General features: G+C 46.1%; 1 protein-coding gene and 1 long non-coding RNA gene across 3 annotated transcripts in view; one reads left to right on the top strand and one right to left on the bottom strand.

Moving 5' to 3' along the window:
- JAG2 (jagged canonical Notch ligand 2) overlaps positions 1-8,685 on the bottom strand; it is an 88,206-nt gene extending 79,521 nt beyond the window's left edge. The window contains exons 1-2 of one of the 2 annotated variants that reach the window (XM_081858825.1): positions 8,334-8,685; positions 7,145-7,465 (exon numbers count right to left, since the gene is read on the bottom strand). In XM_081858825.1, the coding sequence (XP_081714951.1) occupies positions 7,145-7,465; positions 8,334-8,414 (402 nt within the window). In that variant the 5' untranslated portion in view covers positions 8,415-8,685. The remainder of the gene's footprint in view (positions 1-7,144; positions 7,466-8,333) is intronic. The other variant, XM_081858826.1, reaches the window with a different exon arrangement.
- LOC309345425 overlaps positions 1-26,440 on the top strand; it is a 469,580-nt gene that overhangs the window by 428,961 nt on the left and 14,179 nt on the right. The gene's annotated exons all lie outside the window — the stretch shown is intronic.

Genomic DNA, 26,440 nt, shown 5'->3' with positions numbered 1-26,440 from the left:
ACCCTTTACTTGTCCTTGAAAACAATACAAATGCGGGATGTATCCCTTGCAAAAAGGGTACCTAAATGATAGGGGTAATTCAAATTATTAGTGATATATCAGACCCCCTGAATTATGGACCCAACTCAAATACAGGTAATACCAAATAGAACATGCCCTTAAGATTAAGAGGTTCCTCTCAATAGGGAAGAAAGGATGTTAAAAGCCAAATTACACAAAGTAAAGGATAAACAACCCTAATTAAGTGCAGGTATCAGGCAGCATGTCATTTACTGGTTGCTATAGCAACTTTTATTCTAGTATAATTTGTGAAGATCTTGACAGCATTTTTTTAAAAAATGCATTCCCTAGCAATTGAGGTCCAGAAATTCCCAGAAAACTCTTTGCCTGCCAAGTATGGAACTAACATAAAAGGAGACTGCATTGTAGCCATTCAGTAAAGTTCTGTGCCAACTATGAAACCAGAAGCCATGTAGATGGCTTTCAAACTATAAGCCATTTGCAGGACCATTAACTTCACTTGAAAAGTTTATGAAAGCCAAGAAACTAAAAAGCAACTAAAGCTTTGATTTTAGATCAAGTCACATTTAAACTACATTTAAACCATAGTAAACCAACCGTGTGGTGTTCTAAGAGCCGGTTTTAGTCATTTGCTTATCTAACAGTTTGTCCGTAGTGTTTGTATAGTAGCTAATAAAGTGTCAATTAAAGTTAAAGCTTTTCAAGCAAGAAAACTTTAAACGAAGTTTAGGGCAAGGAGTATGGAAGAGCGGTAATGAAAGGACAGCTGCATATACAAACCACACCTGACTCACTCTACCAGATTTCTACAAAATGTTCCCCAAGGTAGCAGTCTAAGCACTTCTAAAGAGATCAAGATGTTTCAACAGCTAAAGGCTTTGGATTTATGACAACAGAAAGAGAGCACACCATCACCGACAGTGCAACATAAAGAATGCTTACTTATAAGTTCCGCTGAATCCATGGGATTTTTTAGGATTGCAACTTAAGTGAAGTAAGACGTTAGGTCCCCCAAGGATCAGTATTGGGACATGTGCTTTTAAACTTACACATAAATTATCTAAAGTTAAAGCTGTACAGCAAGGCAGCCAAGGTGCCAACAGCACCGGATTGTGCAGGGCTGTAAAACAGAAATGAATTGCAAGGAGCCAGGACTGCATCTGCCATCATCCCTGACTACTGGCTGGTAGGGCTGGTAGAAGTTCTAAGTACAACACGATCTGAAGAGCTGAGAGTTAACTGTTCTAGATGCATAACTTGGGAGCCTGACCCTGATGTATTATCTCTGAAGGAAGTGTCACTTGGGAACTTATCCTTAAGTAAATTTGCATGGAATGACAGCCCCAAACATTGCAAACACCTTTCAGACATAATAAAAGCCTATTAGTAAGTCTACTGAGTTACTCACCTACAAATATAATGATGTCTTGCCAACTTATACCCATGTAAATTATTTTGTAGCATACCAACAGCCTGGAGGACAGGTGAAGGAAAAGAACTGGCAAACAATATGCCTGGTTGAATGCACTATACTTTCCACAGGTGACCAGGCAAGTGGTGATTTACAAGCCAGGATTAAAATAAAAGAACACATGTGCTTTAGATTAACTGCGATAGTTTTAGCATCAGAGCAGAGGGTAGGCTCTATCCAAGCTGAAGAAAGGGAATTTTCTGTAGCTGGCTGCACCATGCAAGAATTAAATGCTGTTCTATCCCACTCTGTTGACTAGACCTACAACCATAAATGTAGCACTCGTCTCTTTGAAATCAAATAGGGGTAAGATCAAAGGGTAGAAGGTATACATCAAATGTTTAGGAATAAGTGTTTCTGCAACATTATGCACAAGGAAACAGAAGACCCAAAGGCAGATTCAATATTTCTTATTGAATTACAAAGAAGAAAGGGAACAAAACTCAGAAATCATACAAGAAGTACAGTAGCTGCAGTAATACACCAATTTTTCCAGACTAGTCCAAAGAGATTGGGACTCTGGTATCTGAGAAGCTGCCTGTTCTATACTCATTTATCTGCAATAGCTGTAGTCACAGTCAACACAGACCAAGGGACAAACGTAAGCTTAATGGCTAAATGTTAATATAAACAAACGTAAGATACAAGCATGGAAATACAATAACCAGTTGCGTTTAGTGCTCTAAGGAACCCCTAAATTGCTTAACAGTGGCGATCCCCTCCTGCAGGTTCTTCAGGAATTCAACAGCACTAGGGAAAGGTATTTCCTTTTCATACCAGCATTGCAGAAGATGATGAGGCTTGTGGTGCAGTCCAAGCCTTGACAGAAGAGAAATGCATGCCATTTAGTGCCTACTGGAAAGCACTGCAAGAGGTGAAAGCACACCCCATGCCCTCTGTGCAGATCAGAAAATTTGGGAAGAGGAGAAACTGGGCTTGTTTCCATTTCAGTGGGGCTGAAACAGAAGCAACATGAGCCAGCACCTCTCCTCACCTGAATCACCTTGCAAAAGAGGACTCAGGGTGGGGGCTGTTAGAGATCATGAATTAGGGCACTCTTATTATTATTTATTGAATTTATATACTACCCTATACCCAGAGGTCTCAGCAAAAGTTATAGTTCTGTTAAAGTCCTCAAAAATACAGAGGAGGAGCAAAGTAAAGAACAGACAAACAAGACTTATTTTCACCTCTTTGAAATATTCAGGTACATATATCTACAAAGACACAACACTTCTAAACAACACACTTCTCTTTCAATGCTAAATTCATCCTAGCCCCGATGAGCATGACATCCTGTGGCACCTACATAATAAAAGTGTGCAGGTGCAAGAGAATGCAAATCACTTGCTCTACAAAAAGGCTATTCTGTCTTTTTCCCAGGGTGCCTTAGGCTTCCACTGAGGCCATTCAGGGATTTCTGACTTGGATCAGTTGTTGCCCACTACTGGGCTTAATCTTCCATGGGCTATTACAGGAGAGCAATGCATTCTAAGGCACAAACACAGTTAATACGTACAGAATATCAGCAAGACAACAGGTATGCTTAGGTTCTGGGATATTTCTTTAGAATGTGCAGAAACTAACTGCAGTGCAAAGGTATTCCATAGTAGAGCTGTAGAGGTATGGCTATCTTCCTGTTTACTGCTTATAAACAGTGTGGATAGGTGGAGCTGAGACTTAGGAAGATGATCTCAGAAATTCTTAAGCTATGCCTGTCTTACAACATGATGGCACTTTGCCGAGTGGGGAATAAGAAGCTTTATCAGTGGGATTATTTGCTTCCCCCACCCCTGGCTACATGAACTCCCCCATGAGAGGCATGAGGGGTACACGTTCAGTCTCTAGACCGAACTACAGCTTCTTGAAATTCATAAGGGCATGTATGGCACACAGTGTATTTGGCAATTCTACTAATGTAGCAGGCAACCTAACAGGTTTTCATCACATTCACACAACTGTATTCGACAGAATAGAACTGCTATGATGAATACTGTCTATTTTGGTTTATTAGAAACTGCAATACTCCTGGCAATGGAAGCGCTATCCCACATAAAGACCTGGATTTCCCGCTAATTTGAAAACTGTACTCTTTGTTTTTAGCAATAATTGTGAAGATTCTGAATCGCTTTCCGGTATCATTAAGTATTCTCTGCTGAGAATATGAAGGCCAGCCACAAGTCTTATTCAACCAGGTACCCTTTAAAGAGAATGACTATGGCAATCAGACTAGCAATCCATAAAATAAATGCCAGCAACAAATATTTGGGTATGAGACGGATATTGGATGCGCTGCTCTCAATCAGCCCCACTGCATGTTTGTCTAGAGGACTGCCACAAGACTGAGCAAGTTACTACATACACTCTGCTGAATACAGAAGGTGGCATGGTCTGTACTTGTTAGCGCTGAAACGACTCAATACACAATCCTTTCTTCAGATTTCTAAGCTCAGAGCCTGGCCCCTAACAAACAGCATTACTATTGGAATTTATATACCATCTTTCTTTTCAAGAAGAAATACAGAGGTGGTACGCAAACATAAAAAAGCCAACAGCAAAGTAAACTATAAAGCCACTCACAAAAATACAGCCGCCCATAATTAAGATGCATAATAATGAGCATGTGCAAGATACACAGTAAAACAACTTCATCAAACCTATAAAACACCCATCATTAAAACATATAATATGCCCATTAAAATAGTTTAACCATTAAAACAGAAATTAGAAATATTAGAACAAACACAGCTTGCCATCAAGTTTCTTCCACAACACTTAGTTGCCTAACTCCCACCCCAGAGTCTGCAAAGCAAATTCTCTAAGTAACAGAACATACTTCTATCTAGAAGCATGAAAAAGATGTGTTCCAATATATACAAAACCATCTACCAGTCTGTCTTTGGCAGCTGGGCTTACTGCTAACAGTTATGTACTATAAGAGTCCAGAGGAATCCATTCCAAAGCTCTTCTAAAGATCAACCAACGTGTTTTAGACAACTCCTTTTCATAGCACACAGGACACACCTTGTTCTATTACCTGCTATTGTGGAGTTGCGATGTCATCCTGTGGACACAGCAAGAGAAGACCAAACTACATGGCTACCAGTATTTCCATAGGTCTATTTGACTGACACATGTGCACACCAGCTGATGAAAAATGGACTATCACACAGCTGTTGAGAGGCTGAAAATGGCAATTAAAAAACCCCATGCAGTTGCTGTGTACTTGATGTGCACACTTTTGGGAAGACATAGTAAAACTCTGAGTCACACATGAACGTTTACTTACTTACTTGCTTACTTATATTTTTGCCCCACTTTCCTTCAATCATGGAACCCAAGGTTGTGTATATGTGGTATTGACCAGACCCAAACCCTCATGAGCTTTCACATGGTCTGCCCATTTAGACCAGGTCGAGATCAAAAAGGGGACACAATTTTATAAACACAAAATGAAGTATGCCAAACTTCTACCTCCAAAACTCTGGTAATTTAATGGCCAAAATGCCGAAGTTCACCGGATCGGAATAACCTCTCTTAATCACACATCGTGGCAATAATAGCAGCTGTTGGAGTTAAGGATGTTTTCTGTCAGTCACAGGCCTAAGACAGGAAGGAATTGGGGTTTTTTTTCTCTCCCACCCCCCACCCCCACCCTGGCTGTGTGCATATGGATAAACTTAGAAGCAGATTCAATCCGGGCTTAAGATTCATAAAAAAGACACCTGTGGCCTCAGACAAATTCTCAGGTTGCATCCTCCACCTGCCACCCAACGTCTGAGGAAAGCGCCGTTTTGTATCGGACACAAGGCACTCTGCACTTGCTCAGAGACACCGGGCTTGCGTACAACTAACCCATCGAGATTAACATCCCTAAGTCAGTCAGTAGCGTGTCAATGTCAACAGGTTCACCCCAAGTATACATTTGTAGGCCACCACACTGTGCCACGACTACCTCACTAGGCGTGTGCCTCTCTGGGTACTCCTATTAAAAAAAAAATAAAATCAGAAGGCAGGGACAGTTGCATGTGGTTTTCATGGGCAAAAGTTTAAACTCTGGGCATGGAGGGATGCATTTTGAAAAGACCCCAAGTTGAGCCTTGCTCTCTCCACAGAATTCCTCCCTCAGAGAAGTGCGCCCTACTGCGACGACGCGCACTACTTGAACCCAGAGCCTGGGAGGGAGAGAAGCTGGCGGTTCCCTCTCGCGCCCTCCCCGCTCCAACGGTCGCTGCCGAGGCGCGCGCCAGGCGGGCGAGCCATTCCCGCCCCGCCAGGTCTGGTCCCAGGAGCCAAGCCGCTCGCGCCCTAAGCGAGGAGCAGCAGCAGCACGCGCGCCCCGCGCTTCCCCGTAGCCCGCGGCTCAAGCGCAGCTGCTTTGCACGGCGAAACCGCCGCCGCCGCCGCCTCTTTCCACGCCCTGCCGGCACACTTCTCCACACACACACACACACACGCGCGCGCGCGCACCCCCGCCCTATGTACTCTAGGCATTGCACTGAGAGCGGGATGGTGTTGTGCATTTTACATATGCATGCATTCTATGTAATTAAACGGCACGAGCGCAAGGCTAGCCGCACGCGCCCCCTGCTGGAAATGGTACCATTTCATTTTATTTTTATTTTGCAAATACACGCCCCATTTGGGGGGGAACGACAGCGGGCGGGAATTGCTTACAGCATTTCCACCCCCCCCTTTTTTTTAAGAAAACAAAAATAATCAAGCAGCGCCTTGTGCCCCCAAACACCCAAGGGTATGGATCAAAGCTCGTGCAAGCCAGCAGCACCTTCGCATCTACAGTACCCCCCCCCTCTAAACAGCCTCGGCCGCTCACACCTGGATCTTGCAAAGCGCGGGGAGGAGGCTGTCACGCAACGCATTTCCTCCTCCCCGCCGCTCGCAGTTGCTCCTATGAGGAGCAGGCACGCCCCTATGAGGAGATGCCTCTGGGTGTGCCCTTTCCCAGGTTTTTTTTATTAGGCAAAATCGCCCCCCCCCCCACTTTCCATGCAACACGCTGCTAGGAGTTCATTATCCCCAACACCTGGGGCTCCCTGAAAAAAAAAACCTCCACTGCCCGATTCCCCCGCTCCCAGTAAATAACCAGCCATTTGCACCACCAGCTGCCACATCCTTGCAGATCCGCGCGGTGCAAGTCACTTGTCTGCTACTGTCTGTCGCTGCTCTGAGGAAGCCCTCCTGCAAATCCATAATGTAAGCCTAGCGGCATCGGGGCTGCTCTCTCCCACCCCCCCAGGAAACAAACAACCGCTCCTCGTTTCTCCTTTCCGGGGGAGAAGCGGAGAGAAAACGATCAGTGCGCGCCTCTCGTCTGTCAGTTAGAATAAAACGCCTCGCATTTTCCAAGCAATGAACCGCGATTCAAGTTGAGCCAGTCCCTGCCTGCACTTCGCATAAAACCACAGAGGGCGGAAGGAAAAGCACCTCAAGTTACAGAACTGCAGCTAGCCACAAAGGGAAGGTCATTCAAATAATTCTTCCCCCCCCACACACACCAAACACCATTCAGCGCATAGCCTATGTACCGTGCACAAAACCACTTATGCCTATTGCTTAATGATGAGCAAATCTCCAAACACGCGCACACATTTTTATACATACATATTTTTTTTAAAAGGAAAGTTGACCTACCGGCCACGCAAACTGGAAAGGGATAGCAATCCTGCCCATGTCGTGACTTTTCCCCTGATGAAAATTGCGGTTGTTGAGATAAAAAGTATTTCCACCGAGAACAGGAGTAGATCCGGAGCCGTAGCTGCATGCTCCAGTGGTCGTGATTTTGGCTTGATACTCCTTTAAGCAGACTTTCACGTAAGTGTCGCACTCGTCCCGCGCGCAGTCCAGGTTCTGGGGCTTTTTCATGCCATCACAACACTCCCCATTCAACAATTCTCCGTTTACATTCTTCACCGAGTTAATCTGCAGCTCGAAATAGCCCGTGGACTGGGACACCTAAAAATAAGGGAGAGGGAAGGCAGAGGGGGGGGGGGTGACAGACACATACAACCTCATTACTACGGTGTCTTGGGAAGAAAAAGTGCGCGGAGATTTACAAGCCAGCAGCCACTCCGGAGTTTCCTACGGCAAATCAAGCCTTCCCGAAAAACTATTACAACTAGACGGTGCTATTAAAAGATGAGATCGAGAGCTATTTGGTTGGGGGTGCAGGGACACGGTGCCGCAATTCCGGCTAGCTGTGGCAATAGAGAGAGGGAAAATATTCACAAGCCGTGCAAGGGAACTGCAGGATGTTCCCATTTGCAACTGAAATAAGCAACTCCCAAATAAAATGGTTTGGGATTCATACAGTCGTAAGGGAGACCAGCCGAGCTATGCAAACCGGTTTTGTTTTCTGTTATATATAAAAAAAGGAAAGCGTTCCGCGGGTGGGCAGATAAATGGATTATAAATCCTAATTGGAGGAGAGAGAAGAGGAGCGAAATTCTCCATGCAAACATTGCACACGGCAACTTTGGCTGCGCTCTTCCAAAGCAAACACGCCGGCTTGGAAGCGACGCGTTTGGAAAGGGAGGCTGGCTGAGATCTGCAGCAGAAGCCACGCTCTCCTCTCTCTCTTCCCCTTAAGCGAGATCGGGCTTAAGTTTCGCAAAAAGGGGTGCGCTCCAGATAGCCACTCTCTTAGGGGGGAAATATTATCCAAAAGGCAATCCCCGCTGCAGCACAGGCGGCTGAAGAAGAAAGGTAAGGCGCGCACTGCGATAAAGGTCTTCTCCGCTCCCCTATCCCTTTCCCGTTGTTCCCTTTTATTTGCAAGACAGCAAACCCCCCTCCGCAAAAAATAGAGACCGCGTTGTTTTACCTGCACCCATAAAGTTAGGAGCAGCCACAGCCTAAGCGCCGCCGCGAGGAGAACCCAGTGCCGCCTGCCAGAATCCAGCATGCCTGCTACCCCGAGCTGAACGCCGTCGATCAGGGAAGACAATCCATCGACCGGCCGCTGCTCGGAGCATCGGCGGCGGGAAGGGCAGCAGGGCGGGCGCCGCGCGCAAGGTGGAGAGCTCCGGCCGGAGCCTGCGGATCGCCGCCGCTCCTTATCGCCAAAGCCCCGGGCTGACGGACGAGGCAGGGCAGATCCTGGCGGGCGCCTGGCGCGCTCCTGCAGCCGCAGCGGCAGCCAGAGGGAAGCGCGGGTCCGCCGGCAGCTCAGCCTCGCCACTGCGCTCGCTCCTCTGTGCGCCTCTGCTGCGCGAACAGCCAACAAGTAGGTGCCGGAGTGACAGCTTCATTGCCCATTAGACGGCGCCGCCACGGCCTTCATATTCATGAGGGGGAAGGGCCCGGGGAGGAGGAGGCGGCGGCGGCGGCGGGCGGGTGTGGCCACGCGGCTCCCGAAAGGGCTGGGCCAGCGAGGGAGCGAGCGAGCGGCAAGGCCGGGCCAAGGCGGGGACGCCGGAGCGTGCGCGCTTCCCAGCGAGCCGTCGGAGGCGCCGCAGCCGCCGACCTGCCGCTCGCCGTCCGCCCCGCGGCGGGCTGTTGCGCAAGCCACTTGTTGCGCGTGGGCCGGGCCCGACCCAGCACGTGCGCGGCTGCACGGGGGTGCGGATCGGGCGTGTGCCTTCTTGCGCCCGGCACGTCGGCTCGCGCCGCCGCCCGCCAACTAGGGAGCAAGAAGGGAAAGGGGCTGCCCTCTTTTTTTCTCATTTCCCGCGCGTGCAGGTAGAGCCCTTGGCGCTGATGGTTGCGTGGCGCGCGCAACGCGATCCTAAGCTTCTTTATACCTAACAAGGTGCCGTGGTCCCTTGGTTCACTCTAATATTTGAGCAGGCTGGGCCGGGCCCCTAAAGTTGATGGGCATTGCCATTCAAATGGCATGTTTGAGCCACGTCTTGTGATCAATTATGCGCCCACCCCAATATTTTATTCAAGTGGGAACGTCTCTCGCTAGGGGCCTTAGGATCCGCTCCCGAACCAAGCGGTGGTCATCCATTTTTGGATCCGGGATCCCCTCTGAACTCCAGCGACCAACGTCTCGTTTCACTGTTGTTACTCTGAGTTTTTTAAGTGTCGAGCCTTCGAATAAGCAGCGGAACTCTCCCAGCAGGAAAAGTAGGAATTGGAAGAAAGGCCCTTGGTGCAATAATAAAGCTTACTCCCAAGTAAGCATGCATCGGAGTATGGGCTTTTTAGGGGGAATTGGGAATATCACACTGTGTCAAATAAGGTCAGTGGAGGAAGCCCACAAAGTATTTTAGAGCCCCAACAAACTGCAAAGTTTTTTGGCAGAAGTACACACATCATTCCTAAAAGGGCCTTGGCCTAATAAATTAGAAAATGATCCTAATGAGACAGGAATATCCCCCCCCCCCCACTTACCAAAGTGTAGCAACGTTTAGTGCATGGCCTGAGGTAACTCTGACTTGCAGTGAGTAATAACCCAGTCCTAGTTTGGGGGGGGGAGGGGGCTTGAGCAAGACACCCTCAATGGCCCCTCCTTGTTCAGTGAGCCCACCCTCTCAGTGTTATGACTGCCAGCTGCTGCTGCTGTTCTACTGCATTGTTGCTTCCATCTGCCTGCTTGCCAGATGGAGCCAATGAGCAATTTGCTGGTGGTAGCAACCAGTACCCCTTTCTCACCTTCCTCATCTTCTCTGGCTAGAGCAGGAGAAAGATGGAGCAGGCAGGTTGCAATGCAGTGGCAAAGAGGAGGAGCAGGTGTGCTGGGGATATGGGTTCTCCATTGTGCCAAACCCTCGATGCCAACTCTGGAGAGGCATCCACAGAGTTCCGTCGGTCCATCTCCCAAGTAAGTCAACGCAGGTTTGCAGCCTGGTCCTTTCGGAAAAGTGCAGAGGTGGAATAGTCTAAACCAGAGTGAAAGTCTGGCTCGTGTTTGAGGAGGTAGGCTGTGTGATCAACCGCTGGGAGTCTTCATCACGTACATTGTTCTCCTTGACTATTTGGCACACAGACCCAGCAGGATTTGACCCTACCCTGAACCTTCTGTGGTGGACCACAAAAGTCCAAAAGAGCCATACAAATCAATTCTGTTTTAGGGGAGCATCTTTTACAGTTGAAGGGCTGCATTTCTTTCTAAGCAGCCTCCTGAGGGCCACATGCTAGAGGTGCGCAGGGGCCAGAGGCCAGATTGAGAAAGCAATGATAGAAGTCCCTTTGTACAGTAGGCTTAATTTCTACAGGCACCGACACACTGGTCTGTATACCCCATGCACCTTAAGGCCTTTTAAGTCTCTTCCCAAGGCTGATGGTTACCGTAGTCCAAAACATCTGCCCTTGAGTCTCCAGTGTGCATTTATTTAGGGTAGCGGTCAACTAAGCTTTGATCAGAGTAGACCAATAGAAATGGAATGGTCCAAACTTAGTCATGCTCATTAATTTCAGTGGGTTTGCTCTGAGTAGTCAAATGCCATCCACAGATAACATCTGCCCTTGCATGGCTTGGATTGGCTTAGATAAAAACTGGAAGGTCTTAGCCAGTCCGAGAAAAACAATGAGAGCCAAACAGATCTTGCTGGGTAGGGTAATCCAAAAATCAGGGCGCAACCACCAAGAATTCCTTTCTTGCACATCTCTACCAATCACGCTTCAGCAATAGGTGGGTCACAGAGAAAGGGGTCTGCCGTACACCTTCAGGAAAGGGCAACCTGGTCCAAGAGGAGATGGTCTGTCAGGTGTCTTGCACCTGAGCCATTTATGGCAGGGTGAGCAGAATGCAGGTCAGAATGGTAGTTTTTTTGCATGTAGACTGACAAGGCTTTTCCTCCTTAAATTAGGACCCCTCCAGATGTCCTTTCTATTCTGCATTCATGATTATTTGTGCTGATGATGGTGTTGGGGCGGTTACATGAGAACCTACTTCCAGTTTGCTTGCACTTGCAAGAGTTTCCGGGTGCGCATACTGTTTTGTTTCCCACCAGTGCGTGTCCTGTAACTCCTTGCCGAAATCCCGCAAGTTTCTATACCACCAATGGTTTGGAGGTGGTTTTGCCCCACTTTCCTTGCTCTATATAACGTAAGAGTTCCCCTTGAGATGACAATATTGCGGGAACATTGGCGAAGCATCGCAGGATAACTCCTAAAGCAGGATGATGTGCAAACCGTCTGCTATAAATCTAATGCACTATTCTTGTGTCAACGGCATGCTGTTGCATAATACACTTGCAAAACAACAACAACCTTCAGGAGTCTGGAAGGGATCACTGGATGCTAAAATGAAGAAAGCTGGGCATTACCAGGTGTGGACTTCTGTGTGAAAGGGTTGCAGAAGCTCTGTGGTTGAGCATCTGAACTGCAGAAGGTCCCCCGTTCCGTCCCCAACATCTTCAGGTAGGGCTGGGAGAGAGGAGCCTTCTGAAGTTCTGGAGAACCACTGCCAGTCTGTGTAGACCATCCAAAGCTAGATGGACCAATGGCCTGGCTCAGTATAATGCAGCTTCCTAGTTACCTATGACTTAGCTCAGTTCTGGTACTGAAAATCAATTCCTAGACTTAGAACATGTTCAGAGGAACTCAGTTCTTTGATTCTGCCCTTCCCTGATTCACACTTTCAAAGGGAGTCACCGGTCACCTTAAAAGGTAATCAAATTCAGCTGGTGCTCAGCACCATTTTCTGATAAACTATTTTGAGTTACGTGGTTCTATTGAACGGCATTCAACTGTTTTTGCTTCTCCGGTAATGGAGCTGTGATATTATATTGATGGCAATGTACCTTTCTAATGTTCTGCTGTTGTCACGAGCTGTTTTGAGGTCAACTGTGTCATTGGGAAAGTGGCATACAAATATTTAATCCAGTCAAATTTTTGGACCATACCCAGAAACAATTTGGCACCCAGTGGAGCTGTTGTATAATAGAAATAAACATATCACCTGGGTGAGTGCCCATTAACATCCTTTCCTTTCCAAAGAGTCTTCAGAAGGGAGGAACGCATTGTAGTAACCCAGTCTCGACATAACCAAGACATGTCCCAGGGTGCGAGCAGAGACACCAGCTGGCCACAGTGACAGTCTCAGCTTCTAGATCAGAGTACTCCAAAACAACACACCTGATTTTAAAAAGGAAATGTCAGTATCCTGTTCAAAACAAGCTGAATCCCTATTCTAGAGTCCATCACTCTCTTAACCTCCATCTTGTCCTGGTTCAGTTTCTGTTTATCACCTATAATCCACGAGCATCAATGTGTATATCTTATGATTGGCTTAATGACTGCATTGGGTATCTGAACCTAGCTTTTTCTGGTCTTATGCTCAATACTGTGCTAGTGATGGGAAGCTGAGGTCCAGAGGTAAAATGAAGACAAGGCTGCTGCCAATTTTAATATTTGTGTCCCAGAAGGAATTTCATCAGGTGTCCCTTGCATGGGAAACTGCCCCTTCTGGAATTCCATCTTGTACGCAATGCTTAAAAGCGCAGGAGCCCTGTCCTCTTATGCATTTGTCATCCCAAGAACATCTCCCGGTTGTGGCTGAATCATCAGATACTGGGCTTCAGAGAGATGGCCCCAGCTGATGCTCAGCTTTCCACAGCATCCACTGAGCATGGTCAGTCCTCCATGAGCAAGGTCTTTTTCTGGGTTGGAGGGGGGGCAGTCATCTACAGATGCGCAAACCTCAGGGTTCCGTCTGAATAGTTTAATATTTTGTTAGTAGTTCTGCTTCAGCCCCCCCCCCCCTTTGGTACTCTGCTGTTAGGAGTGATTGTTGAGATCATCAAAAGGAGGAGGGGGCAGCTGTGGAAGAGGAATGGTTAATAGCTGTGCAGAAGAGGGAATTTAAACAGGTACACCTGCTGAAATTCCCTCTTCTGCACTGTCATTAAAAGGTGCAAGAGCCCCCTTCTCCTCCTCCTCCACCTGGCCATCCTAATCATCAGTTGGGCAGCGACATCTGCATCCTCTTCAAAAGCTGCTCAGGCACCTGTAGCAAAATCCTTTAGCTCCAGCTGTTTGGAGGTGGGGTTTTTTCCTTCCCTCTCCAGAGCAGCAGAAAACAGCGACTTTGATCCATGCCATCTACACAAACAGGTGTGTGTGTGTGTGTGTTACAACTCAGCTCTCACCTTTTAGGCCATGGGACACCCCCCCCCCCACGTTCCCCTTTTGCCATTAACCCTTCCGTCCCCATGCCCCACTGAAAAGCCTCATTGGGAACAAATAACCCAGAAGTCAAAGGACTGCAGCTTCCCTGCTGGGCTAGGAAACCTTTCACAAAGCCAGCCACCCCCACCTCCCCACTCCTTTTCAGAAGCCCAGCCTGACACCCCAGCCTCGCCAGCCGGCACACCGCTCTGGCTATTCATGGCCAGCACGCAGCTGCAGCCCCCTCCCTCGGCTGAGACCACGGCAGCTGCTAAATGGAAGCCAGCTGCCCAGCTGCTCACCCAGGCCTCCGCTACAGCGATGGCAGCTTCTCGCACACTGCTGCTGCAGTTCTTCTTCCTCAGCACCTTAACCATATCTGTGCTGTCATTGTGTGTGGTTTTAAATACCTATATATACTGTTTGCTTTTCCCACTGTCCGTACCTTCGTGCTTTTCTGGGGCCACCAATACCGAAGCTGGTCTTCGCTGCCTAGAGCTTAGGGCTGAGAGGGGATGGGAATCTGTCAATTCTGGTTGCACCACCCTCCAAAAAACCCCCCAAATCTTCATTTCATTTCCACAGCAGTTTGTGATTTTTTAAAAGTAAATCCTCTGGAAGATCTGTCATGTTTCAGTACATCTTTCTCCCAACAAACACTTTTTTTCTGGTATGCAGCTTGAACAATGTTCACTTTTTTGTGTCTTGTTACGTTCACAGACGTAGGCGTTTACATGCATGCTCTTCCGTAATCTGTGAGTGCTTGGAGAAACCTATTGTGGAATTCAGAGAAGCGTGAGTTTCGAACGGTGGCTGTTTCACAGCTGGCGTATTGATTTTTTTTTTAAAAAAACATAACTTTATTGAAATTCATAAATAACATAAATATACATAATATACACACTCTTAATTCAACAAAAATGAAAACATCCATGTACTAATACTCTTCTTTGGATTCACAAAAGTTAAACTTAGGAAAAAAGAGATTGTATAAATTTAAACTATCTTTTTACTAACATAAAATAGACTTCCTATCATTTCCCAATGTAAACTTTCTTTCTAGTGTTGAATGTACTTAACATTATCACCTTACTCTTTCTGTATTTTCTAATACCTTCTTACAACAGTTTGTACTCATTACCTTATTTCTTAACAATTACTTTAAACAAGGGTCATTCAAATGCTGCCGTAGATATTATACCACTATTATATTTCTGTAAGTAAGTCTTGTATGATTGTTTTGGCATATTGATTCAAGAAGTGCAAGTAAGTTACTTTCTCATAGACTTGGTGGACCAAAACAAATTTCAGTCTCTTTTTTTTTAAAAAAAATATTTTTTATTCATTTTTCAAACATTTTTGTACAATCTACTCATACTTTATCACACAGTCATCAATTTTTGACTTCCCTCAATTTCTCTGCCAATCTTTCGTTAAAGTTTCTATTGTTAACGCATTTCTAAAGTTACTATTGCCTTTAGCCATTCCTCTACCTTTCACTTACTTCTTTTTTACAATACTTTTTAATTTTTCACAGAGACTCTTCAAAACCAACAAGCGTTGTCTGTATCTTTCATCTTTGTTGGATGTGGGGTACAAATAAATTATTATTATTATTATTATACATCACATATGCCTTTCAGATACTCTTTAAATCTCCCCCAGTCCTCAGTAAACTTTTGGTCTTTCTGATAACGAATCTTCCCAGTCAGTTTATCCAATTCTGCATATTCAGTCAGTTTCATTCTCCATTCTTCCACTGTTGGAATTTCTTCCTGCTTCCATCTTTGCGCCAGAAGTATTGTTGCTGCTGTTACTGCAGTCTTTTCTATTACTTTCATTACCTACCAATCCTAATAAGAAGGCCTCTGGTTTTTTAACAAATGTATATCTCAACATCTTTTTCAATTCATTATATATAATTTCCCAAAAGCCTTTCACCTTTTTACATTCCCACCACATATGATAGAAAGTTCCTTCTTTTTCTTTACATTTCCAACACTTGTTACATGTTTTATACATTTTAGCCAATTTTACTGGCGTTATGTACCATCTATAGACCTTTTTCATTACATTTTCCTTCAATGCTGTAAATTTTAACCTTTCTTTCCATAATTTCATCCAGTCATCATATTATATGTTATAACCGAAATCTCTGGCCCAATGTATCATTACCGATTTTACCTCTTCATCTTTTGTATGCCATTCCAGCAACATTTTATACATTTTAGACAAATTTTTATATTCATTGTTCAATACCTCAATTTGAAATTTTGATTCTTTCCCTTCATATCCACACATTTTACAATCTTTTTTAAACATTTCATTGATCTGATAGTAATGCACCAGTCATAAACAAATTCTTTCACCTCTTCATAAGTTTTCATTTTCCATTTCCCCCCCTCTCTTACTATCAATTCTCCATAAGTTATCCACCTCCCCCTCATATTTATCTTTTTCACACTCATCACTTCCAATGGTGAAATTCAATGGGGGGGGAGTCTTGATTCCATCAAATTTTTGTACCTCTCCCACACCTCTATCAATGATCTCCGGAAGATGTGGTTTTCAATGCCTTTATGAATTTTCCTCTTTTCATACCATAGATATGCATGCCACCCAAATCTGTTGTCAAATCCTTCTAAATCCAACAACTCTCCATTCCTCAATTTAGTCCATTCTGTTAGCCAACAGAGGCATGATGCTTCATAATAATTTTCAGTCTCATCCCTGTGAGTGACATTTCACCTTTCCCCATCCTGAAGCAAAAGGAAGAGTGTCGGGGGGGGGATATTTAAAAATGGGGGTGGGGGGTACGAATAATAGAATCATAGAGTTGGAAGAGCCATCGAGTCCAAGGGCCATCGAGTCCAACCCCCTGCCAAGCAGGAAACACCATCAGAGCACTCCTGACATATGGTTGTCAAGCCTCTGCTTAAAGACCTCCAAAGAAGGAGACTCCACCACACTCCTTGGCAGCAAATTCCACTGTCGAACAGCTCTTACTGTCAGGAAGTTCTTCCTAATGTTTAGGTGGAATCTTCTTTCTTGCAGTTTGGAATCATTGCTCCGTGTCCGCTTCTCTGGAGCAGCAGAAAACAACCTTTCTCCCTCCTCTATGTGACATCCTTTTATATATTTGAACATGGCTATCATATCACCCCTTAACCTCCTCTTCTCCAGGCTAAACATGCCCAGCTCCCTTAGCCGTTCCTCATAAGGCATCGTTTCCAGGCCTTTGACCATTTTGGTTGCCCTCTTCTGGACACGTTCCAGTTTGTCAGTGTCCTTCTTGAACTGTGGTGCCCAGAACTGGACACAGTACTCCAGGTGAGGTCTGACCAGAGCAAAATACAGTGGCACTATTACTTCCCTTGATCTAGATGCTATACTCCTATTGATGCAGCCCAGAATTCCATTGGCTTTTTTAGCTGCCGCGTCACACTGCTGGCTCATGTCAAGTTTGTGGTCAACCAAGACTCCTAGATCCTTTTCACATGTACTGCTCTCAAGCCAGGTGTCACCCATTTTGTATTTGTGCCTCTCATTTTTTTTTGCCCAAGTGCAATACTTTACATTTCTCCCTGTTAAAATTCATCTTGTTTGTTTTGGCCCAGTTCTCTAATCTGTCAAGGTCGTTTTGAAGTGTGATCCTGTCCTCTGGGGTGTTAGCCCAGACCTAATCATTATCCCACAATTTTTAGCTCACTTTTTGAAGAAATCCTCCACAAAGCGGCATGCACCCTGTTTAAAAAAGAAGATCCAGTTATTTTGGTGTTTTATTTTTGTTTTCAAAATGTTTCACACCCCAAACTGTGTACTAAGCACTAAGCTTGTCCAGAGTGCCTGATATACAAAACCAGTATTAAGGTTTGTTTTTGTTGTTTTTTTTAAAAAAACAGAACTTAGGATGTATTTTCTCTCTGTGGGTACCTTTTTCAAACAGAAGCATAGCATCTCAGCCACAGACAAAGCCAGGTTGATTTAGTCATAGTTTATTTTCATACTGCAATTTTCACTGTTTTGTTTTTTTTTTCCAAATTTTTGATTCATACAATAAACCTTTCTAAATGTGAGCCTGTAGTATAAATTAGCAATGTGAGTCTGTAGTATAAAACAGGCAAATCTGTGCTCCTTTTGGTGGGAGGTAATTTCTCCTTTTTGGGCAATGTGTGAGGGGGCCACCCTAAACCGCCATCTTGTCAGGGCTGGGTTTCAATTTGTTGGGCCTCCTCTGGTTCACTGCTTCCTGCAGGCATCCTGCAGCAACTATGGAATCTGATTTCTAAGTAAGTTTGTGGCTGACAGTAAGCTTTCCCACAATATTATTTATTGATTTTAGAATGTATTAGCAGCCTTTCCAGAGAACATTTGCTCAAGGCAACTTGCATTAAAGCATTTTATGAAAAGAAGGTGGACATAGTAAAACCAAAGCGAGGCAACCTGAAAACAATATGCGTGCAGAAGGATAATAAATTGGAATGCCTTCCAACCTGAAGAAGCTTTGCTTGTCATCTGAAGTCTCAGACCTGGTCTATATCATGTAGGGGGATGAGGTGGTAGACTGAGGCAATGGAATTTGTAGATGGCATCATTTCAAACTACAGGTGGGGTATCATTTTTGAATTCTCCTCCAGGTAACAAACGCCTTGTAATTATAAATAAATAACATATTATAATTCAAGGCCAGCCTTCTCCCTGCTGTTCTGGTTGCAATGAACTCTTTATGTGGAAGAAGATTCAAATATACCTGATCAGTAGTCTGACACAGGGGTGAGTGCAAGGTTCGATTCAGTTGACACTTTTAACACAGGCCTATCTAATTCAGAGTTCCTGAAACAATTTCTAAAATGAAACACACTCCTACAAGTTTTGCAGTGCAGTCTTCCGGTTAAATATGGATGTGTACAACAGTGCACAGATTAGGGGCAGGGAAGTAGATAAAAACGCACAGGTATACCAAAACAGATTGAGGTTGAATCCTGACAGGACAGAAGTACTGTTTTGGGGGGGAAAGGGGGCGGGCAGGTGTGGAGGACCCCCTGGTCCTGAATGAGGTAACTGTGCCCCTGAAGCACTGGCGGAAGAAGAGGAGTGGGGGGGAGCGCACCACTCCCAGCAGTGTGATCCCAGTGGGGTGCCATCACGGCTGCCCCCCCTGCCTGTACTGGGCGCCACGCCCCCAGGATGTACACCACACTCCCGAGATGTGCACCAGCCCTTCATGCTCTCCGTGCCCCCAGTGCTGGAGCATGAAGCTCCGCCACTGCCCTGAAGGACCAGGTGCGCCGCCTGGGAGTCATTTTGGACTCACAGCTATCCATGGAGGCGCAGGTCGATTCTGTGTCCAGGGCAGCTGTTTACCAGCTCCATCTGGTGCGCCGGCTGAGACCCTATCTGTCCGCAGACTGTCTCACCAGAGTGGTGCATGCTCTAGTTATCTCCCGTTTGGACTACTGCAATGTGCTCTACCTGGGGCTACCTTGGAAGGTGACTTGGAAACTACAACTAATCCAGAATGCAGCAGCTAGACTGGGAGCGGCCACCAAGACCATATAACACTGGTCCTGAAAGACCTACATTGGCTCCCAGTACGTTTCCAAGCACAATTCAAAGTGTTGGTGCTCACTTTTAAAGCCCTAAACGGCCTTGGCCCAGTATAATTGAAGGAGCGTCTCCATGCCCATCGTTCAGCCTGGACACTGAGGTCCAGCTTCTAGAGCCTTCTGGTGGTTCCCTCACTGCGAGAAGTGAGGTTACAGGGAACCAGGCAGAGGGCCTTCTCAGTAGTGGCTCCCACCATGTGGAATACCCTCCCATCAGATGTCAAGGAAATAAACAACTATATGACTTTTAGAAGACATCTGAAGGCAACCCTGTTTAGGGAAGTTTTTAATGTTTAATGTTTTATTGTGTTTTTAATATTCTGTTGGGAGCTGCCCGGAGGGGCTGGGGAAACCCAGCCAGATAGGTGGGGTATAAATAAAGTTGTTGTTGTTGTTGTTGTTGTTGTTATGCTTTATATTTGAGGAAAATGCATACAAAAATGTGCAAGTAGAAATTTTCATTAAAATGCTGGCAGATTTTTGCGATGACTTATAAATGACAAACTGATGTGGAAATGTCAGCCGGACTTAAGATTGGAAAAATTGGAAACGTAACCTAACGGATCTGTTCATCCCCCTAGACTAACCTCCGCTGAACTCTAGCGAGTTGGCATCTGAAGCAATGCACTTAGGATCGGGCTGCACATCTCAGCAGGGCTGCTGAGACCTGCGCCTGATCTATTGTAATGATTTCTCCTTCGCGAGAGGGATAACAGTCTCGCGAAGGTGTTTACACAAGGCCAGATTGCTGGGAAAATGTCAGCATGTGGTTAGAGAAAACATTAATGGTTCAGGCAGCGCCATGGAACAAGTAGGCAGTCACTTAGGAAGAAACAGATCGCTCCACCTGCCAAAGACCAAATATACAAAAAAAATGAGGCTTCATAAATCTCTGGCAGAGGCCCAAGATGAAAAACATAACAACTTGCGGCAGAGGGAACCATTCAGTGATTCATACTAGATTCATTTCCACAATGCATAAGGATTTCTGTCGTTTGCTGAAGGCAAGCTGTGCTTTGGATATGAGCTTCCAGTCCATATGTAGAAGTACTTTGCTCTCAATGGGAGCATCTGTGGGTCTCTGCTCATAGATGTTGCTAAAAGAGTTGAACAAAGCTCTCGAGAGTCTGCGCAGACTGTTTTCTTTGGGAAAAGCAAAAAGTAGAGTGCCTTTGAGCACTCCTTACATCACAGGGAAGAAGAGGTGTGATCCCAGAGAGAGAAGAAGAGCAGGGCCAGAGAAGCGTATAAGCCCGGGGGCCACATTGCAGTCTATAGAGGGCCGCATGCCAGTGGCAAAATGGGAAGAGGAATTAGCGTTAATTTTACCTTGGTAAAAAGGGACGTGGGTGGTGCTGTAGGTTAAACCACAGAGCCTAGGACTTGCTGATCAGAAGGTCGGCGGTTCGAATCCCCGCGACGGAGTGAGCTCCCGTTGCTCAGTCCCTGCTCCTGCCAACCTAGCAGTTTGAAAGCATGTCAAAGTGCAAGTAGATAAATAGGTAGCACTCCGGCGGGAAGGTAAACGGCATTTCCATGCACTGCTTTGGTTCGCCAGAAGCGGCTTAGTCCTGCTGGCCACATGACCCGGAAGCTGTACGCTGGCTCCCTTGGCCAGTAAAGCGAGATGAGCGCCGCAACCCCAGAGTCAGCCACGACTGGACCTGATGGTCAGGGGTCCCTTTACCTTTACTTACCTTGGTAAACCAGACTCGTTTCTACACACACATGCCTTTTCATCTGCCTGATCACTCTCCACTGCAAATGACCACATTTTTAACTGCTTGTGCAGAGCAGGCTCTGAAATTCCTATTAAGCTTGGCTGGTTGTATCTGTGTGTGATTTGCAGGGTGGACTAAATGGCCATGGGATGAACTAGCCCTCTTGTGCTTGTTCGCTCCCTCTCTGCAAATATTCTGTCCCTCTATTTGTGTGAGTTGTGCAGGATTTAAGGCGGTGCAAGCATATGAATTGCCAAGCTAAGGAAGCACTAATAACAATAACAATAGCAATAATAATTTAAAAGCCTATATAACTACTGAGAAGATCCATAAAAAGCAACTGTTCCTAAAGGAATTATTGTGAAAAGAAGAAATACTTAAGGGGCAAATTTTTTTGTCCTTGCTCTGGGCACCATATCACCAAGGTTTGCCACTGCTGACAAACAGGGTGGCCAAAGTCTTCTGTTTGAAGGGCTGTCTGAGGACAATTCTCTGCTTACACACACCCCATGTCAGCTCTATGGCGGAGGCCTTATTGGTGATGGTGCCACTGCTGGAGGCTCCCCTGTTGGCATTGACCTCTTACAGGGTCTTCTTGGTTGTGGTTCCTCGTATTGGAATGGTCTTACTGTTGAGGTTTGTCTGTCTCCCTTGTGATTAATTTTCAGGAATTAATCAGATTCATTAGCTGTGATTCCTGCATTGCAGGGGTTGGGCTAGTTGACCCAAGGTAGGGGGGCGTCTCTTCCAATCCTACAATTATGTGATTGTATCATAAAGCCATGTTGGGGCAGCCATGTAGGCTATAGCAGTCGACAGGAGTTTTAGCCAGAGTATAGGATCTTCTTGTTGTTGAGTATGGTGTAGTGGTTAAGAGCGGTAGTCTTGTAATCTGGGGAACCGGGATCGCATCTCCGCTCCTCCACATGCAGCTGCTGGGTGACCTTGGGCCAGTCACACTTCTCTGAAGTCTCTCAGCCCCACTCACCTCACAGAGTGTTTGTTGTGGGGGAGGAAGGGAAAGGAGAATGTTAGCCGCTTTGAGACTCCTTAAAGGGAGTGAAAGGCGGGATATCAAATCCAAACTCTTCTTCTTCTTCTTCATGATGCAGCTGAACATTATGAGCTGGACAAATTCCATGCCAGCTAACCGCTGCTCCGTCCTGGTCCTCAAGGGGAGCCCAATGCATCAAGGGATATCAGCAGTTGCACAACCTCCCCAGGTGAGCAGCTTGCCTCAGTGGAGCCTGGAGGATGAACAGAGGCTGTCTGGTCCTCTGCCTCCGGTTTGCATCTCCTCTCCTCTCCCACCTATCTGATAATCTTTAAAATGCCAGTCCTCTGGCCTGAAAATGGCCGCTTCTTCACTCCATGGCTTTGAGCCTGCGGTGCTCCCTGCTTTGTTGAACCAGCCAGAACAGGGTGGGAGGCACTCGGTTCTTTGGGTCCAAGGGGAGACACCCATGGGAGTCCTAGCTCCGGTTCCGTTGGGTCTTCATCAACAGCGTCAGGCTTGGGAGACAGGAACGTGGTCCAGGTCTGCAACCGGTGGCAACAGAGCCTCTGAGAGAGACAGGGTCTAGGACAATCGCAAGCCCCAGTGACATCTCTGTTTTATTCAAGATGTGGCAGAAAGCTTGTCCTTGCTTGTAAGGAAAAGATAAGCAGCTTTTATGTTGCAAGAGTTGGGGATATTTCCCATTTTGGCTCTACACCATTTGCTCTGTGTTTATGTCAATCGACATGATAGCATGCAGTATGAAACCATGAAACCTTTTTTGCTCTGTTTATTATTGCCTGCCAAAAGTGACTGGCTTGGAGGATGCACTGGCCTCTGTAAATATATTTTTTTGGCCACCCTGCAGTCTCTTTAATACAAAAACAATAATTATTGTGTGCCTTATGTATCGGAGTCAGCCTGTCAATCTTCATTTTTACAGCAATCCACTAGCAATTTTTGGCCTGCTCTTTCATCCCCGAGAGGTAAACAAACAGCCTGGGTTCTGGTGTTTTGTCTCCCCCCCCCCCTTTGTGTGTGTGTTTTATAAGTGGCAAAATTCTAACAATGTTGGTAGTTGCTATGGTGAGGGTTTTCTGTGCTAGATTGCAGTACTTGGAATATGCGAACAAAACAAAACAAAAGCCATTCTGAGGGATGATCCTTTAAGAGGCGCTGTGTTTGAATATATGACAAAGTTTTAAGTTAATAGTTGGATGTCTATTAAGCAGAATATTTTTTCCTGGTACAGTGGTACCTCGGGTTAAGAACTTAATTTGTTCTGGAGGTCCGTTCTTAACCTGAACCTGTGGCTGGAGAAACTCAGCCAGATGGGTGGGATATAAATATATTATTATTATTATTATTATTATTATTATTATTATTATTATATTTTCATGTAGGACCACTAGTCATGCCAGCAAAGGACGATGGGAGTTGTAGTCCAACAGCAGATAGAGACCCAATTTTGAGAAAGACTGGTCTAGTGGGTCTTTCTTGGAGTACACCACATCAGTACCCAGACATCTCAGTCCAGACAACTGTGTTCTCCAAGTAAAGTGCATACAATATTAAGGCCCTTGTGATACACAAACCCATCCATTCAATCGGTTATTTACAGTGGTGCCTCGCAAGACGAAAGTAATCCATTCCGCGAGTCTCTTCGTCTAGCGGTTTCGTCGTCTTGCGAAGCACCCCTATTAGCGGCTTAGCGGCTTAGCGGCTTAGAAAAAAGGGGGGAAGCGAAAAAAATCGCAAGACTCGCAAGACGTTTTCATCTTGCGAAGCAAGCCCATAGGGAAATTCGTCTTGCAAAGCGCCTCGAAAAACGGAAAACCCTTTCGTCTAGCGGGTTTTTCGTCTTGTGAGGCATTCGTCTTGCGGGGCACCACTGTATTTACTTACTTTGCACCCTACGTATTTTTCAAAGGCGGTTTACAATCCAGTTTTGAGCTGTAGACCAACCTTTTCCCTCTCCTTGCCCCTGTACAATCACCCTGTCCCTGTACAATCGCCATTGTCCTAGTATAAATCTTGGGGATTCCCCCCCCCCCCGAAGATCAACGAGATGGCCTTAAAAACAACGCTGGTTGTATTGCAACCCTGGCTCTGCTTTAAAATCTAAATTGGCAGTGAGAGAGGAGGGTGCAGTGGGAGGGGGGGGGACATATAATGGGAAATGTGTTGCAGAGAGACCTGATACTTTCTGAGCTGGGCTGTGGGCCAGACATCTGAGGTCTTGAACAGCATCAGACAGCTCTGCTACTGCAGCCCGGCTGCAGCGACGCCAGTCGGAAAGAGCTGTTGCACGCATTGGACCACTGCACCAGGTGCTGGCAATGGGATGCGATCATAGCTGTCAACTTACAGATTTGAAAATAAGGGACCAGCAGCCTCGAAAATAAGGGATCAGAAGCCAAAATAAGGGATTTTCCAAGCACAGTTATGTTCAACTTCTGAGTCCCTCTGAGCCAAAGGCAGAAAGCCCAGCCAGCAGCCAAAGGAAGCCTCAAGCCTCAAGGAAAACCACCGTCACCTCTCCGCAGGGAAGCGCTGAGCAAAGGCGAGTCCCCAGGCAACACAGCTGATTTGATCAGCACAAGGCATGCAAGCTCCACCCCCCCAGTCGTTCTTAGACTTCTCATTGGGTGAGTAACGCAGCCAAGCAACACAGTTGGAGCCTCCCTCCTCCCTGGCCGGCAGGGAGGGAGGGAGAGGAGCTGCTTCCTTTGAAACCCAGGAAATTTAAGGGACATCATCAATAAGGGACAGCAGCGGGACATGGTGCTGGGATAAGGGACTGTCCCGCCAAATAAGGGACGCTTGACAGCTATGGATGTGATGGTTCTGTGACCTTTGCAAGGTTGCTCCTGGGTGCAAGGTGTGAGAATATTGTGGATACTAGAAGATATATTGATTAAATATTATCCTTCTTCACTCATGCTAGTGAGTCAGTAGCAGAGTACATTCCCAAGTATATAGAAGGAAGCTAGTTGGTAGATTCGTTGAATCTGGCTTTGTCCAGATTGGGTTTTGTTCCTGGCAAATTCCCCTATAAATAATACAGACACAACAATCTTCTTTAAAAGTAATAAGAAGTTTACTCACATTCAGTTCACAGTAGGTTCCCTGAAGGCAGACTTTAGCTTGTAGTTACAGAAAAGACATTGAGTTCATCCCATATGGGAATGAGCCCATGTGCTGCTGGCTGAGGGCCAGCAGACAGCAAAATATATCAGTATCAGCATCAAAAGAAGAAGAAGAGCAAGGGAAGATGGCTGTGTGACCGGTCCTTTTATGGGGTCTCCCAGGGTTACACCCATCTACCTGGTCACATGCAAGGGGAGGAAGCTCCAGACCAGGCGTGGCAGGAAGTCCTCCTGGCTGGAGTAACATCCCCCTGCGTGTCCACCCTGGGCAAACAGGAAGTGCTGTACTTGACTGCTTAAGTTACATCCCACACCAGGACAACATGGGTCCAGACACCCAGAGAAACACACTTTTAATTCTGGTTTCCCTTTCCTCCAAACATCCTATGGAGGAGACAGGGCACGCTCAGGAATCTGCAATACTAAACTGGGCTGACATGAAGAGAACCAAGGATATGGCCTGGGTCCAGTATACCTGAAGGAGCGTCTCCACCCCCATTGTCTGCCTGGACACTGAGGTCCAGCACCAAGGGCCTTCTGGTGGTTCCCTCACTGCGAGAGGCTAAGTTACAGGGAACCAGGCAGAGGGCCTTCTTGGTGGTGGCGCCTGCCCTTTGGAACGCCCTCCCACCAGATGTCAAGGAATAAGCAACTATCTGTCTTTTAGAAGACATCTGAAGGCAGCCCTGTTTAGGGAAGCTTTTAATGTTTGATTAATGTTGTATTTTAATATTTTAATATTTTGTTGGATGCCGCCCAGAGTGGCTGGGGAAGCCCAGCCAGAGGGGGGGGGGATAAATAAATAATATTTTTTAATTTAATTTATTTTTTTAATTTATTATTATTATTATTATTATTATTATTATTATTATTATTATTACTGACTTCCTTTCTTTGGGGGAAATGTTTTGACAGGGAAGGGAATTTGGAGGTGCCCCAAGTATTCTCCTGACCATACCATGCCACCTAGTTGTTGTTTTGAACATACTTTTCTTTGTAAATTCTCCTCTGGTTGGTAATGTGATCCCAACCAGTCAGGGATTTTGCTGCCAGCGTGATCATGCCGTCACACCATGTTGCAAATCAGATTCAGCCATGTGACGGCATAGAATCAATTGTAGGGTAGGTAGGGAACGCCAGGGGTCATCTAGTCCAACACCATGAAGGCAGCTCAGAGGAAGGGCAATGCTTCAGGCCCTCACTCAGAATAGACGGGGCCCTTTTTGCTCTGCCTGCAGATCCCCACTGACAAGTCACCAAAAGTGCTTTTCACAGGTGGAGAAAACTTAGGGGTAGCATTTCTTCCGAAACCAGAACACCACTATGGACATGGCAGCATGACTTTATTAGTATTTAATATTACGCGGGTGGCGCTGTGGGTTAAACCACAGAGCCTAGGA

This window comes from Podarcis erhardii (genome assembly GCF_964252035.2).
Source record: "Podarcis erhardii genome assembly, chromosome: 1".
NCBI classification, from domain to species: Eukaryota; Metazoa; Chordata; class Lepidosauria; order Squamata; family Lacertidae; genus Podarcis; species Podarcis erhardii.
This window is presented reverse-complemented; position numbering and strand designations above follow the sequence as displayed.